General features: G+C 37.5%; 1 protein-coding gene across 1 annotated transcript in view; it reads left to right on the top strand.

The window, feature by feature from the left end:
• MAP4K1 (mitogen-activated protein kinase kinase kinase kinase 1) overlaps window positions 1-13,218 on the top strand; it is a 40,920-nt gene extending 27,702 nt beyond the window's left edge. Inside the window, exons 14-29 of the mRNA XM_072430816.1 lie at window positions 1,570-1,699; window positions 1,938-2,004; window positions 2,604-2,763; window positions 3,825-3,907; window positions 4,897-4,981; window positions 5,062-5,138; window positions 6,003-6,063; window positions 6,151-6,253; window positions 6,916-6,974; window positions 7,195-7,298; window positions 8,124-8,301; window positions 8,660-8,728; window positions 9,340-9,429; window positions 10,520-10,590; window positions 11,075-11,124; window positions 12,835-13,218. Of these exons, the coding sequence (XP_072286917.1) occupies window positions 1,570-1,699; window positions 1,938-2,004; window positions 2,604-2,763; window positions 3,825-3,907; window positions 4,897-4,981; window positions 5,062-5,138; window positions 6,003-6,063; window positions 6,151-6,253; window positions 6,916-6,974; window positions 7,195-7,298; window positions 8,124-8,301; window positions 8,660-8,728; window positions 9,340-9,429; window positions 10,520-10,590; window positions 11,075-11,124; window positions 12,835-12,937 (1,490 nt within the window). The 3' untranslated portion in view covers window positions 12,938-13,218. The remainder of the gene's footprint in view (window positions 1-1,569; window positions 1,700-1,937; window positions 2,005-2,603; window positions 2,764-3,824; window positions 3,908-4,896; window positions 4,982-5,061; window positions 5,139-6,002; window positions 6,064-6,150; window positions 6,254-6,915; window positions 6,975-7,194; window positions 7,299-8,123; window positions 8,302-8,659; window positions 8,729-9,339; window positions 9,430-10,519; window positions 10,591-11,074; window positions 11,125-12,834) is intronic.
• Window positions 13,219-13,253: the final 35 nt, after the last annotated feature.

Raw genomic sequence — 13,253 nt, 5'->3', positions numbered from 1 at the left:
TTGATGATTTTGATAATTTTTTCTCTTAGTGCGTCAGATAAAGAACAAGACACAAAAGGAAGAACCAAGACTAGCAAGGGTAATTATTTTTATTACCCAGGTTCCTTAATGTTTCAGGAGTTTTCAAAACTAAAGATAATATATTATTTGCTTTTTCTCAAGGAAGATGTTTTATACTGTACACCATGGCAACTTCATTATTTTAGATACAACTTTTCCCATTCCATGAGGTTTTGTGGCATATATTTAACCTATGCTTCCTCGCACATCTCATACTGTTTACTGTCAAGCACTAGGTTGCAATACAAAAGTATGTACCTTCTCATTTAGGTTTCCAGCTTAAGACTCTTATCTATTTGGTTTTGATGCAGAATTCCCCCTCCAATGCTTCTTCACTGTGCCACCTTGCAGCCTAGCAAAACCAGCTGCAGAACTAAGCTTAGTTAGAGCCCTGTTTGCTCTCAAATGCCAATGAAGAGAAATAATCCTTCTGCTGAGTTGACCTTCCTGAGCTTGGCACATGTTTCTAGTGGTAGTCCAGATAAAAAATTGGTGTATGGAAAGCTTTCTAGATAGTCAGGAAAGGTCTGGACCCATGTAAGATTTTTATTTCTGCTTATGTCTCAGTTAAAAAGATTGCCTTACCTTCCTATCCCTGTATTAATGAGATGCAAAGTATTGAGAGGTCTCCATGACACCTTGTGCATCTAGGTATGTAGAGCACAAAGGAGGAAAGTCTCTTTAGCTGTGATATAGACTGCAAGAAAGAAATTCTACTCAGTCTATAAACTATCCAATAAAACGGATCTCATGCTTTGTGTAGTTCTGTAAAGGTAGCAAGGACACTAGACAGAAGGTCTGCAAACCCAGGAACGTGATCAAGGAGATTTTTTTATTTTTTTAAAAAAAGGATTACTGTACCACCACCACTGAGTATGTGTGCTTACATATTTCATGCCATACAATCTGTTCTCAAGAAATATAAATGGCACACGGGTGGGAAATAAACAGGATCAGCCCCTGGAATGGTAGCAGAGTGTTGTAAGTTTCTTTAAATTGAAAAATGTTTCTCCAAAAATAGACATCCAATGTGTAATCAAGCACACCAGTGTCCGCAAAGACTGTTAATTACTGGTTTTGTGTGGACTGACCAATTGTAACCAGTAAAATAAATTCTTTTAGATTTCATTAGTTTAATACAGACTGGAAAAGAAGGCTAACCTCATTTTCAGGACATTCATAAATATCTCTTTTGTCTTTAAGGCTGACCCAGAATTGAGTCCCCAGACCCCTCCAAGCCCACACCCACGATTTAGGTAAGTAAGGAGAGGCCATATTTTTCTAAATATACAAAGTTACATATAATGTACATAATATTTTGTATGAACTAAGGAAGCAATTTGAAAATCTGAAACACTTTTAACATTACAGAACACGTCCAGCTGAATGTAACTAACTACTAGTAGACATAAAATGACCAGTATAAAGGATAACCTTCACAGACAATATTTTGTGTACTTGTCTACTTGTCCCATGTGTGTGACTGCATGTAACTTGCTGCCAATAAAGACAAGGAAGTAGAAAAAGCTTGCTTTTCACTTAAGATAATACGGACTGTTTTATATTATAGCTTTTGTTCTGATGATGATGATGAAGGTGATGATGATGACGATGATGATGACTATGACGATGTTGATATGTAAGTTTTAGACAGCAACATGTGATAGGTATAATACCATAGCTGATCCAAGCCCATTAGAATTCCTGTAGTAGCAATGGCATTATTTGGATACAAATAATTATATTTTCATAAATATGCCCATATGTTTCCCTCACTATACCTGTGTTACTTGGTAATTACTGGTTATAATAATTTAATGTACTGTTATAACATTAATCCATTTTAAACTTTTATTTTTTTATTTTGTCCCCTTAAGACCTGGTAGCATGGATCTCCATAGTGACATATCTGCTGATGAGTCTCCCCCTCCGCTTCCCCCTAAGGTAATCCATAGTTGAATAGTGAATTTATTATACATTCATCACGTGTACCTCATCCATTCAGTACATACATAGAAAAGAATATTCTCCTTTCAAAATGCTATAGTTGTTACAGATTGACACATCCCCAAAGTAACAGGTAAGAAACGAAAAGTCCTATTCTAGGTGAATGGACCCAAGTGGGAAGTTACTGGTTTCTCCATTTATATAAAAGAAAATTACCTTTTATTTCCAAAGTGATAAAAAAAATATTAACATTACATAACACTTAATAAAAAGCCAGACACTTTGCTTAGGTATTACAATGTGTAATGTAATTTACTTAGTGAAACTGTAACGCTATCAATTGCATACATTTCATAATAGCTTGACACGTTTCGCAGCAACAGCTATTTCTTCTGGGGATTTGATATCAGAGCCACATAAACAAATATCCAAAACGGATTAAAACAAAATAAAACACATAAATGGTACAAAATATCATAGCATTGATTGTTGTACAAAGATCTCACAAAAAGATATATACCCAAGATCTTTTACCAAAGATGAAGTTAACATTTCTATATTCTTATCTACCTCATTCATTCTGTTTTCCACTGCAGCCTAGATTTCGTACCTCGTCTGCTGATGTAAAAAGAGACCAGGACAGCCTGCACACACCTAGCACTTTGGTACGATGCTCCAGTGGACCCTGCACACCCAGGAATGCAGCACAGGCTTGTCAGGAAAGCTTAAGGAAACAGTTGCCAGCAGCTAGCTCTGGTGAGTGGTGCTAGGCTGAGAGTGGTAAAGTCCGCATGGAAAAGAATTGGAGTGCATGAAATATGATTCTGTTACACCAGTATATGCTTTAAAGTATACCTAACCATTCCTTCCTTAAAATTACCATATTTCAGTTTACAAGTCCTTTGATGTAGTGTCTGCTTTAACCCAAATTGTTCAGGCCAAGAACACAAATACAGAAAATACTTGTTGATCTTGCCCTAAATACCATGTGCTTCTTACTTTATGTGAGATTACCTGAAATCATAAACAATCATTCTTCTATAAACCTCCCTGTGTAAAAGGGGAGCCATGTTTAAAGTCCACCCTGAGTGTCAGCAATGGTTTCCTCCATAGATATTTGGGAAGTATTAGGCATAGCCTAGGTACGGTGTTATTTACAAGATCACCAGGTAAAAACAAGCAGCCAACACATGTAAAAGCTAGTAAGCTGCAATAAAATACCTTGGTTTAGGTATACCAGGACAAGGGCACAGGCAGGATAAGTGTAGGTTGATTGGCTATGATATTCGTAAGAGTTTTGAAGTGTAAAGGGAGGGAATACACAAAGTAAACTATATGCAAAATACAAATTTCTTAAATAAAGATCAACATTTCCTTTTCATACTTTCCCAATGTGCTATTTTTATATGTACTGCCATTTTTAGTATTTTTATGGTTAAGTTATGGTTCTGTCACTTGGGGCCCTCGGCAAATATGGTGAAATTCTCTTATATATAACCTCCCTTAGTATATAGTGTGTATATATTATAAAGGTATGTTCACCGTAATTTCAGAAGTTAGGATGATCAAAATTGGCTGTTGGGGATCTGCCTTTACTTTAACTTTCTCACTGCACTTGCTGCCAAACTCAGCTTTGTTCATGAGAAAGGGTTCACTAAAGTTTGCAGGGACACTGACATTGCTGGAAGTGTTGATCTCCTGGTTCCCAGAAATTTTTACAGGTTCTTTCTGATGACCTTCACATGACTGCTAGTTCTTGTCCTTGTTGTTCTCTTGACCACAAATCTCCAACATTGTCTATTTTCCTTTCACATCAGAACCATCACTCCTATTACGCGACCTTCCAGCAGTGCCTCCTCCTTCTTTACCACCAAAGAAAGGAAGAACAGAAGCAAAACAGGTACATAGTTAAAGTCTTATAACGTTGCATTAGAATATTGTACCCAAACCAAGCCAAATACAGCGACACATTTCCAGCTGCACAGACTGAGTGTTTTGAATGCTCTGGATTGATGTGACATGCTGGGATGTCAAAGGCTTTGGATTCCTGGGAAGGATCACAGATGCATTTATTGAACTACATCACTAAAATTAGCCAGGAGTCACATGTACAGAAGCTCGCTATGCTGGCAAAGATAACTTCTAAAAATACATTCCCTTGTATATAAACATTGTACATTTAAAGTAAAAGTGTTATAGCTATTGGGGTTTACAAAAACTTTAAAGTTCCTCCCAGAAAGTGTTGTAATCTACATTTTTATGACCTGGAATAAATACAAAAAAATGTTGGTCTAAATTGGCACTAACCCCATTTTCTCCCATTGCTCTACCTGTTTGTCATTTAATTGTCCAGTGACCAGACAAGACCTTTTACAATTCAATGGCATGGAAATAGGAAGTCCAGGCTCTGTGCTCAGCCTAACCCTAAGTAAACCTGTAGTAATGGAAATATGAAAGGCCACCATTGGCTGGCTTCCTTCTGAACAATCTCTATTGCTTGGCTGTCACTGGCTTCAGTACTTTTTTACTGACTTTGAACATGGATAAATTAGGTTCTTTTGTATAGGTCATTTAGAAGGTATCAAACGTCTTGGATTACTATGACTTCCATGAAACTAGCATTACAAAATATGTGACTGTTTCAAAGATTCTCAGTACTGGTTTGCTTTTATGGATGGTGCTTTATCTTTAGCAATATTGGTAGCTTAAAAGTTTAAGGCCTCTATAGATTAAATTTATAAATTATTTAAGGCCTCCATAGAATAAACATGGAAGGCACTTTTCTAGTATGTGTCACATGTTCACATAAATAACATGCCTCTGATGATATGTGTACTGCACTTACCTTGTACAGTTCTATGTAAGTGACCCAATATTATATCTTATCAGGGAGACTTCCAACTGAAAAAGATCTTTAATGGATGTCCTCTTAAAATCCATTCGGCAACAACCTGGAGGCATCCAACAACGAAAGGTATGCAGTTGTCTCTCTCTTTCTGTGCAACACTTTTTATACTTCCTAAAATCCTGTAAGTTTCATTGTGTATACTACAGATATGCATGTTATCCTGGGAGCTGAGCAGGGAATCTACACGCTAAACCTTTCAGAGTCACAGGCCTCCCTGGACCTGGTAAGTGAGCATTCTGCTATTTTACACGACAAAACTTTGTTTTTTTTCATTAATACTTAGCATGGGATAAAGGGCACAATACTGTTTATAAAGTCTGTAAAACTTTTTTTGGATGGTGTTGGATAGAGTGAAGTGAGAAAAAAACTCCTAATTCTTGTTCATTTTATTGGTGTTAGCATTGGCATTGCTTGCACAGAGCATCCAGAGTATGTGCCCATCATATTTTGCCCAGTGCCTCTGGTCCCAAAGTCACTGCCCTCCGTTGCAGATGTTGTGGCTGTCTGACATGTTTCTTCCAGGCTGGGACAGTATTGTGCAGAGGTATGGAGGGGATAGCCTGTTATGCTCCCCCTCCTGAGGGCCACCAATGCGTGTATGTGTATGTATGTGTGTTAATGTCTTTGTGTGTGTACGTTACACATCTGACCCCTGCACTCTGTACTGTACACCTTACTCATCAGTCCTATACCCTATACATAACCTCAGAATTGAAAGAAAAGGGAAATCTTTGCTATGGGCAGGTTTATAGCCCTAAAAATCCCCTCTTTGGAGTAGTAGTATTTCAAATCTGACAGGGCTCTAACCCTTCCTTGCTCTATCCAAAACATAAATATTGGCTGGAATGGGGAAAGTCAATAGTGATCATACTTTCCATCTTGTATGCATAATAAAGTCTCACAGTGGATTTGTTTAGGTGGTGCCAGTCTAGGTTTTTGACAGATTTGAATCCAGGGTACAAGTTACACGTGGATGATATGTTGATGGTGATGTTAATATAAACTGAAATTCAAATGGCTTCTCACCCATAAAAAATTCATTAACTTAGGTTAATTTACACTTTTTCTCACCTTATATCCGCTCTAGCTGACCCCTGGCTGGACAACTTGGGTCTATTCCATCAACAATGTCTTAATGTCCATAACTGGTAAGATGAAGGAGCTGCTAAATGACAAAACCATTAACTTCTAAGTTATTGATGGTAACATTTCAGTTTGTCTCTGTCTGTCCATAGGTAAAGTCTCCCAGCTCTACTCTCACAGTCTCCTGGCTCTTCATGAACAGATACGGAAAGAATCCCGCTTGGCTCACATCCCAACACACAGATTGCTGCCCAGGTACTGTCTTGGTAGGAAGTTAGGAAGAGCAAAGTTATAAGGATAGGCTCAGAAGTGAATGATCACAACATCAAAGTCTGTAAATATTACAACAGTATGTATGTCAGGGTAACTATGAATTCTATAAAATATACAATACTTACAAATTAACATGTATTTCCTACAATAGCAACAACTACTTCTGCAACAAAATGGCATACTGCTCTATTCTTTCAATTTCACATTGCTTTCAGCAAACTAACATCCTAAACCATGGAGGACCTAGCAGGTGATATTTCCATTCTGAAATAAAGGCAGCTTATGCCTAATGGAAAGGTTTGCAAGGTGCTATACACAATTTTCTATAATACTGCTAAGCTTTCATGATTGACAGTATTGACAGTAAAAGTTGAGGGACCATAAGAATGGAAGGAAAGGGTTAGTTGATGCTGAATGTCCTAATGTCTGGCATTGCTGTATATGCATGTGAACTGTCTTGTACCTGCTTGCTTCTCTTGTTCATGCATTATGTGGAAGCAAGGCATACCAAGCAGTAGAATGCCAGCATGTAGGCTGCTTCCCACAAACTGACTGAGCAGAAGGATAAAGAAAAGCAATAGCAGTAATGTGGGTGAACGGGTATAAGATAAATCCATTCTCATTTTTTTCTTTTCTTTCTCCAGAAAGAAATCTGCATCCACCAAGGTTCCAGACACTAAGGGGTGCAAAAATTGTTGTGTGGGTAAGATTTCACCAATGTCTTTTTTTATATATGTGCCTGCATCCTACAACCTTCAACCAGTCAACATTTCATTTGACAGATGTGCGCTGAAATGATGTGCATTGCCTACCAGTTAAACAACCTTTTTGGATAAAAGTTAAAGAAAAAAGTTCTAATTGCCCGATCTGTTTCTGCATTGCTTATTATTTTTACCCCCTTTTTTCTGCCTTCTTGTCCTTAGCTCATGATAGTGCACGTGATAGCTGGTTCTTGTGTGTAGCAATGGAGACCAGTGTGTTTTTGTTGGAATGGTATCAGCCACTTGAAAAATTCATGTTGATGAAGGTAAGGAAATGTGCCTGGGTTCTTCTTTTTTTCTCTCTATCTTTAGGGCATGTTTAGCATGTCAACAGGAACAGTGCACTGTCCCAGGCCATGCACATAAACACTCACAATCCTTCCAGAACTTTGAATAGGTGTCCTTATTCAAGGATTGTAAGTTCAGAGAAGCCCAGGTTTCAGGCAGATTCCTTTCAGAAGGGGAAAGATTTCTCGAGTTGACAGCATCATAGAAAGTGAATACGTTATGAGTGGTTTGAAATTCCAGATTTCCTTAGTATACCCTGAGGAAGCTTTTCGTGAAACACGTTGGTACACTTGGACTAACTGAAGGAATTCATCCATATTAAAACACCTAGTTGCCTGGATAGACTGATCCATATCACTGTACTAATGTACTTGATGTGGGATTTAAAGATTTCTGCGAAAATGTACAGATGCATGTGTAATTTATACAGTAAATCTGTACTTTCATAATTCCATATGTATGTTACTTGGTCTTTTGCTAACAACCTAAAAACCCTATCTTCTCTTTTGGAACCCAGACCTGGCTATTGGCCTTGTGTTATTTTTGCACCCAGATATTTTAGGGGTTGGTTGTTTTACCGAAGTAAGACATTTCTCTATATCCATGTACCTTCAAATATTCATTGTATATGAAATACCATCATTAAAATACATAACAGAAAATTAAAATACTATCCGCTAAGCTGAGACTTCCTTGCACTTTGGGAAGTGGGGCGTTTGGTATTGACTTACAGTGGCTGCATGTTATTTTTGATTGTTACATTTTCTACTCTTTATGTCCATATCACATTTTTCTTGTTGCAGCATTTTGATTTCCCCCTGCCTTGTCCCCTGAGAATATTTGAAATGCTGGTTGTGCCAGGAGAACAATACCCTCTTGTTTGTATTGGGATCCGCAAGGGATCCTCCTCTAATGGCAAGATCCAGTTCCAGACTATCAACCTCAGTTCTCTGAGTTCCTGGTTTACAGACAGTGGAGATGGTAAGATATACGCATATAGATTTTCGGGTTCTTAATGCATTTAAGACAAGGTTTGAGGGAAGACCTGTTTAAGTTGGTTTGAAGATTGCTGGTGAATACAAGGCCATACATACTTTCCTTGGGAAATTTTAAAAATGACTTCAGTAAAGCTCAAGGCCTGATAGTTTTGGTCCTGACTCCACAGCTCCACCAACCTTGCTGTTGTGAATTTGTGTGAAAGGTATATCTTGTTATGTGGGAACGAGTAAGGGAAACTTTGGGTCATTTTGCTCCAACTCTAAGACTAAGGAAGACTGGAGTTTAGCTTTAATTAAAAAAAACTGTTATCTTCATGTTTTTTTTTTGTTTTTTTTTTTAGAGGGATCATGTTCAGATCGAGTACAAGTGGCTCAGATTGGTTGCGACCAATTCTTGGTGCTCACAAACAGTAAGTCTATTGTGCATTCCATCATTATTGTATTTAAATCCTCTCTCATGACTTGTACACAGATGATGTTGGAGTTGTGTTTTTTACAGCAGACAAAATTAGTTGGACGCTGGGAAAATCCATTGTTAAATTTATTCACACCGATATGTTGTAGTGTGTTGGGAAAAATTTCAAGGGCTGCATTATGTCAATGCACCTCAATATAACCAAATGTGGTAGCATGACGTGACCTTACTTATTGCTTTTATTGGTCTTGTTTGATGTTCTTTGCATTTCTTAGGCATGGAAGGTAATGTAAAAAATAATATTGTGCAGTTATTAATCAATGAGGTTCTGTTAGTGTTGGACACAATTGCAAAGGTGTGTGTGTACATGGTTGAGCAGTGTGGGTTTATGGTCAGAAAAAACAAATTGATGCTAATGAGAACTGTGTTCACATTAGTGGCCTCTGTGGTAACAGCTGTTTTTTTCCCTTTTTTTAATGTACTATGATGGTTTTTATTGACAAAGGATTTCTTGAATTGTTTTAATTAATGTTGTATGTAAACCGGCCATCTCTGCTCCATCACAATTCCTTTCCACAATTACTAATGTTTTTTTTTTTCTTTCAGACACACTAAATTTGGTAGATCACCATGGAGAACCTCTACACACATCTTGTGTCCCAAATATCCTGTTGACCTTTCCCGTGGATTCAGTAGGTGAGTGTGGGTTCATTTCCTACAGTGTGAGCTTGATTGCGTGTTTAAGCTTAAGTTAAAATACACTATTGCAAGGGCAGCAAATCTTCCATACAATTTGTGTCCCTTTACACTTTTCCATTTCAGTTGATATTTGCTAGGATTTTAATCTGAATGCATTACATGTTATAGTGTAACCTGGATTGTTTATTGTTAACATTGTATATGGAGTATCCTAGAAATGTTCCTGCTTTCACCAAAAGTCTACATTGAGTTTACTGGCAGATTGAATATGTGAAATAGATTTCAGTCATGTTTATTTATTTTTGTTCACAACATCCACTTTAATTGAAGAAAAGTCTGTGTTTTGTAAGCCTGCTGCAGAAAAGGACCCTTGCAGCACTACATGGAAGTGGTGGTCTCCTTGCAGAGGTCTGACACTTCATGCGGAGTCCAATTTAAAAGCCTGCAATTAACAGGGCACATGAGTGTTGCTGACTGGAGAGCTGTAATTTTGGCAGCTGGTGTGTTGGATCTCTGTAGAGAGATCACTGCTTCAAAAAAAAAGGGGAGATGCATTAGGCGGGCGGAATGCGCGTTAGCATTTTTAGAAAAAAAAAAAATCTGTAGGGCTTTGCACACTTTTTGTTTTTATTCAGCTGGACTATATTAAGCCTCTTTAAACTGAAATGGTGGGGTTTAATGTTTTGTCATTCATACCTAAAAGAAAGCTGACATTGCAGCTTTTCTTTTTCTAGCAGTGAGACTAATTGTCTAGTGATAAGCAGCAGACTCTCACATCTAGAAATCAGGTTTGAAAAAGGACAGGAGGAAGCTACTTAACATAAAACGATATATTGTAAAAAGGTTTGGAAAATTACATAATTTCCTTTGATGAGATATTGTTTTTAGTGTTATTCTTGTTTTGTATTGTGTTCTTAATCCTAACTGTTCCAATCAATCTGTACTTAGGCTTTCCAGAATACTCTTGTATTGTCCTGCATAGATAATCAATACTCTGAATAGTTGGTTACCTATTAATTAGATTTCATCCACTGGTGTATGTCTAATCTATGAACTTTTTTTTAAAGTAGTTCTTGCTTTGTTTTAGCGGTTTCTGGGGATAATGTCCTTGTTTTAAGACACAAAGGTTTCCAGGTGTTGAGGCTGCAAACTGCAGAGGTAAGACATCATTATCTTGTATCTAGTGTATTTGTGAAAATAATGGGTCAGCAGCAGACTATAAACAGATGTTTTAGGTATGATATAGAGGATGTGCACACTCCTTGATCATTTCCAATAGCCAGTTGTAAACTAGACCAGGGAACATGCACATCGAAAGAGAATTGCAAAATGTGCAATACATCATTGTAATCGGCCTGATTTGCAAATCTGATCACAAAGTAATGTTTGTTTCAGCAGTATTTGCCAAAGTATTTTATTCAATACAAAGTGCAAAGCTAGTTTGGTTAACTAGCTTTGGCAAAATAATCAGAACTAAATTTTGTGTTTAACTAGGTCTAGTTTCAGGATCAACAAAACCAAACAATTTAAATCTATACTTTGTGTAAAATAATAATGGGTGCAAAATAGCAATGACCATTCTGTAGTAAACATTCCAGTAACCTATCCACTTACATTGCTGATCGTCTGTTGCTGTCCTTAGGTGATTGTTGAATGTGCAGACCACAGTTTACGTCTTCTGTCCTCAGACAGGTAAGCAGACTTATCCACCATGATATGAATGTACCATATGTGCACCATGTTAATTAGTTTTCTTAAAAGATTTCCACTGCGTCATGAATGTGGACTTTTGCTTTAGAAGGGTGAAGTTTCATAAGTAATGGTACCCATACACCATGGACAGTCATCTAAGAAATCCACAATTGTATAACTGTTGACATTTGCACGTTATGTTGACTCCTGGGGAGTATAAGTACCTATTTCCCACCAGTATCTGGAAGGGTAGAAACTGTGAACTGTTGATCTGTGAACATTATGTGTAGAATCTGATGATGTTGCACCACAAAATCCCTGGCAAATGTGCAGGATTGTATGAAGGGCATACAGCACTGATCCACTAGACAAATATTATATGATTACACGATCAATTGTTCATCCAATTAAAATGATTGTTGCACTGTAATCCTCAACACTACAACTTGTTTGTCCACTGTGTATGGGAACTTTAACAGTAGGATTTGTAGTGGAAATGTTTAACAGATACACATTGAGCCTTTAAGACTGTTAGCACTAATATATCTGTATGGACCAGGTCTATAGCTCCAAGAAAAAATATGGAGGTATAGAAAGAAGATAGAGACACCATATAATGTAATAAGACTATGTTATTAGTAGGGTACAATTTTGGTTCATAGCAAAGAGTTTAATTAGCGGAAATGTCTGTTATATTCTAGATTGCATGGTGTCTGCTTATATGCTGACAAAATATTGGGCTCTCTTTCTCTAGCATTATGTTTAAGTATAAGTGTTTTCAATGTCACAGGTGAATACAAACCCTGTGGGTTTAGTTAAACAAGTACCATGTAGCACATTAGTCATTGGTTGGGTTGTTTATGGATTTTCCTAAGAGAATATAAGAAGTGCATCTAACCATTAACCTTATCCTAAAGAAATACAGGCGTTGCACATATTAGGTGCCTGCCCTTCATGCTGATTCTGGCATCTACTCTGTCTAAGCCAGTGCTTCTTGACCTTTCAGGTCTTCAGGGAACCCCTTCTATAATTATTATATCCACAGCTCACAGTACATTAGTAGGGTGGTCAGTTGGAAGAATTCCTCTTACATTGCTGGCAACTGGGAGGACCCTGGTTGAGAAACACTGGTCTAGGCCAAGGAGGTGGAACGAGTATGCAGTTTAAGTGGCAGATTAAGTTCTGCATACGTATCAAATCAGTGAGTCAAAGTATAGTGAAAGATGGCCAGCATAACAACCAGGCAAATGGAAGTTTAAAAGCCATGTTTACACATACAATTTAGAGCTTTTTTTTTTTTTTAACACGGCCTATGCTTTTATTCATAGATCACATACATACAGCTTTAATTCATATCTACCTTTTAGGTGCCATGTAGCAACAAATTAGAATTCTTAAAAGTCAAAGCAGCCCAGGATTAAGTTTGGCTACCACACTTAAGAAAGGAGAACGGAATAATACAAATGATGGCCTGTCTCCAATGTCTCATTACCCTGAGTCTTTAGGAAGACACTTGCCCATCTAAGATAATCTTTAAACCAAACCTACATTTGGTATAAAGAAAGTAGCTTTGATAGTTTCTGTTGTGGTGAAGAGTGGATACAATCTGAACAACTTTTGTAGGAGATGCTGGAGTGATTACTTTTTTCCTGTATTAATGTAAATTCCTCCTATGTTTAGATCTAAAATCTCTTCCTTTCTCTCTCGCAGGAGAAAGATCATTGTAGAGGCTCCTCAGTCCAGTAACAGCAACACAACCAACCTATACATCCATGAATGTGTTGGCCAGACACACTTGGGATATGGACAGTGACAAGCAGTGAGCTGTTTACAAATCATTCCTACCGTCAGGTAGACGTTTGGCTATACTGCTTGGCCAGCAGGGAATAGCTGGTCTGTATACACAGTTGGTCTCAAACTTAGATATGGGATTCTTCAAAACAGGTTCATCTGTTTCTTAATGATTCTCAATAAGACTGACCGATATCTTTCTTTACAGCATAGGCTTGATGCATTGGTACTGTAGTGGACAGTTTTATGGGAGACACTGGTTGAATGTCTATGCAGTAAAACGTTTATGCACTTTTACAAAAACACTTTTGTTGTAATTTTTTACAAGAAAGTGAAGG

Source organism: Pyxicephalus adspersus, chromosome Z, assembly GCF_032062135.1.
Source record: "Pyxicephalus adspersus chromosome Z, UCB_Pads_2.0, whole genome shotgun sequence".
Classification (NCBI taxonomy): domain Eukaryota; kingdom Metazoa; phylum Chordata; class Amphibia; order Anura; family Pyxicephalidae; genus Pyxicephalus; species Pyxicephalus adspersus.
Note: the sequence above shows the minus strand (reverse complement) of the source record. Positions and strands in the feature narration are given on the sequence as shown.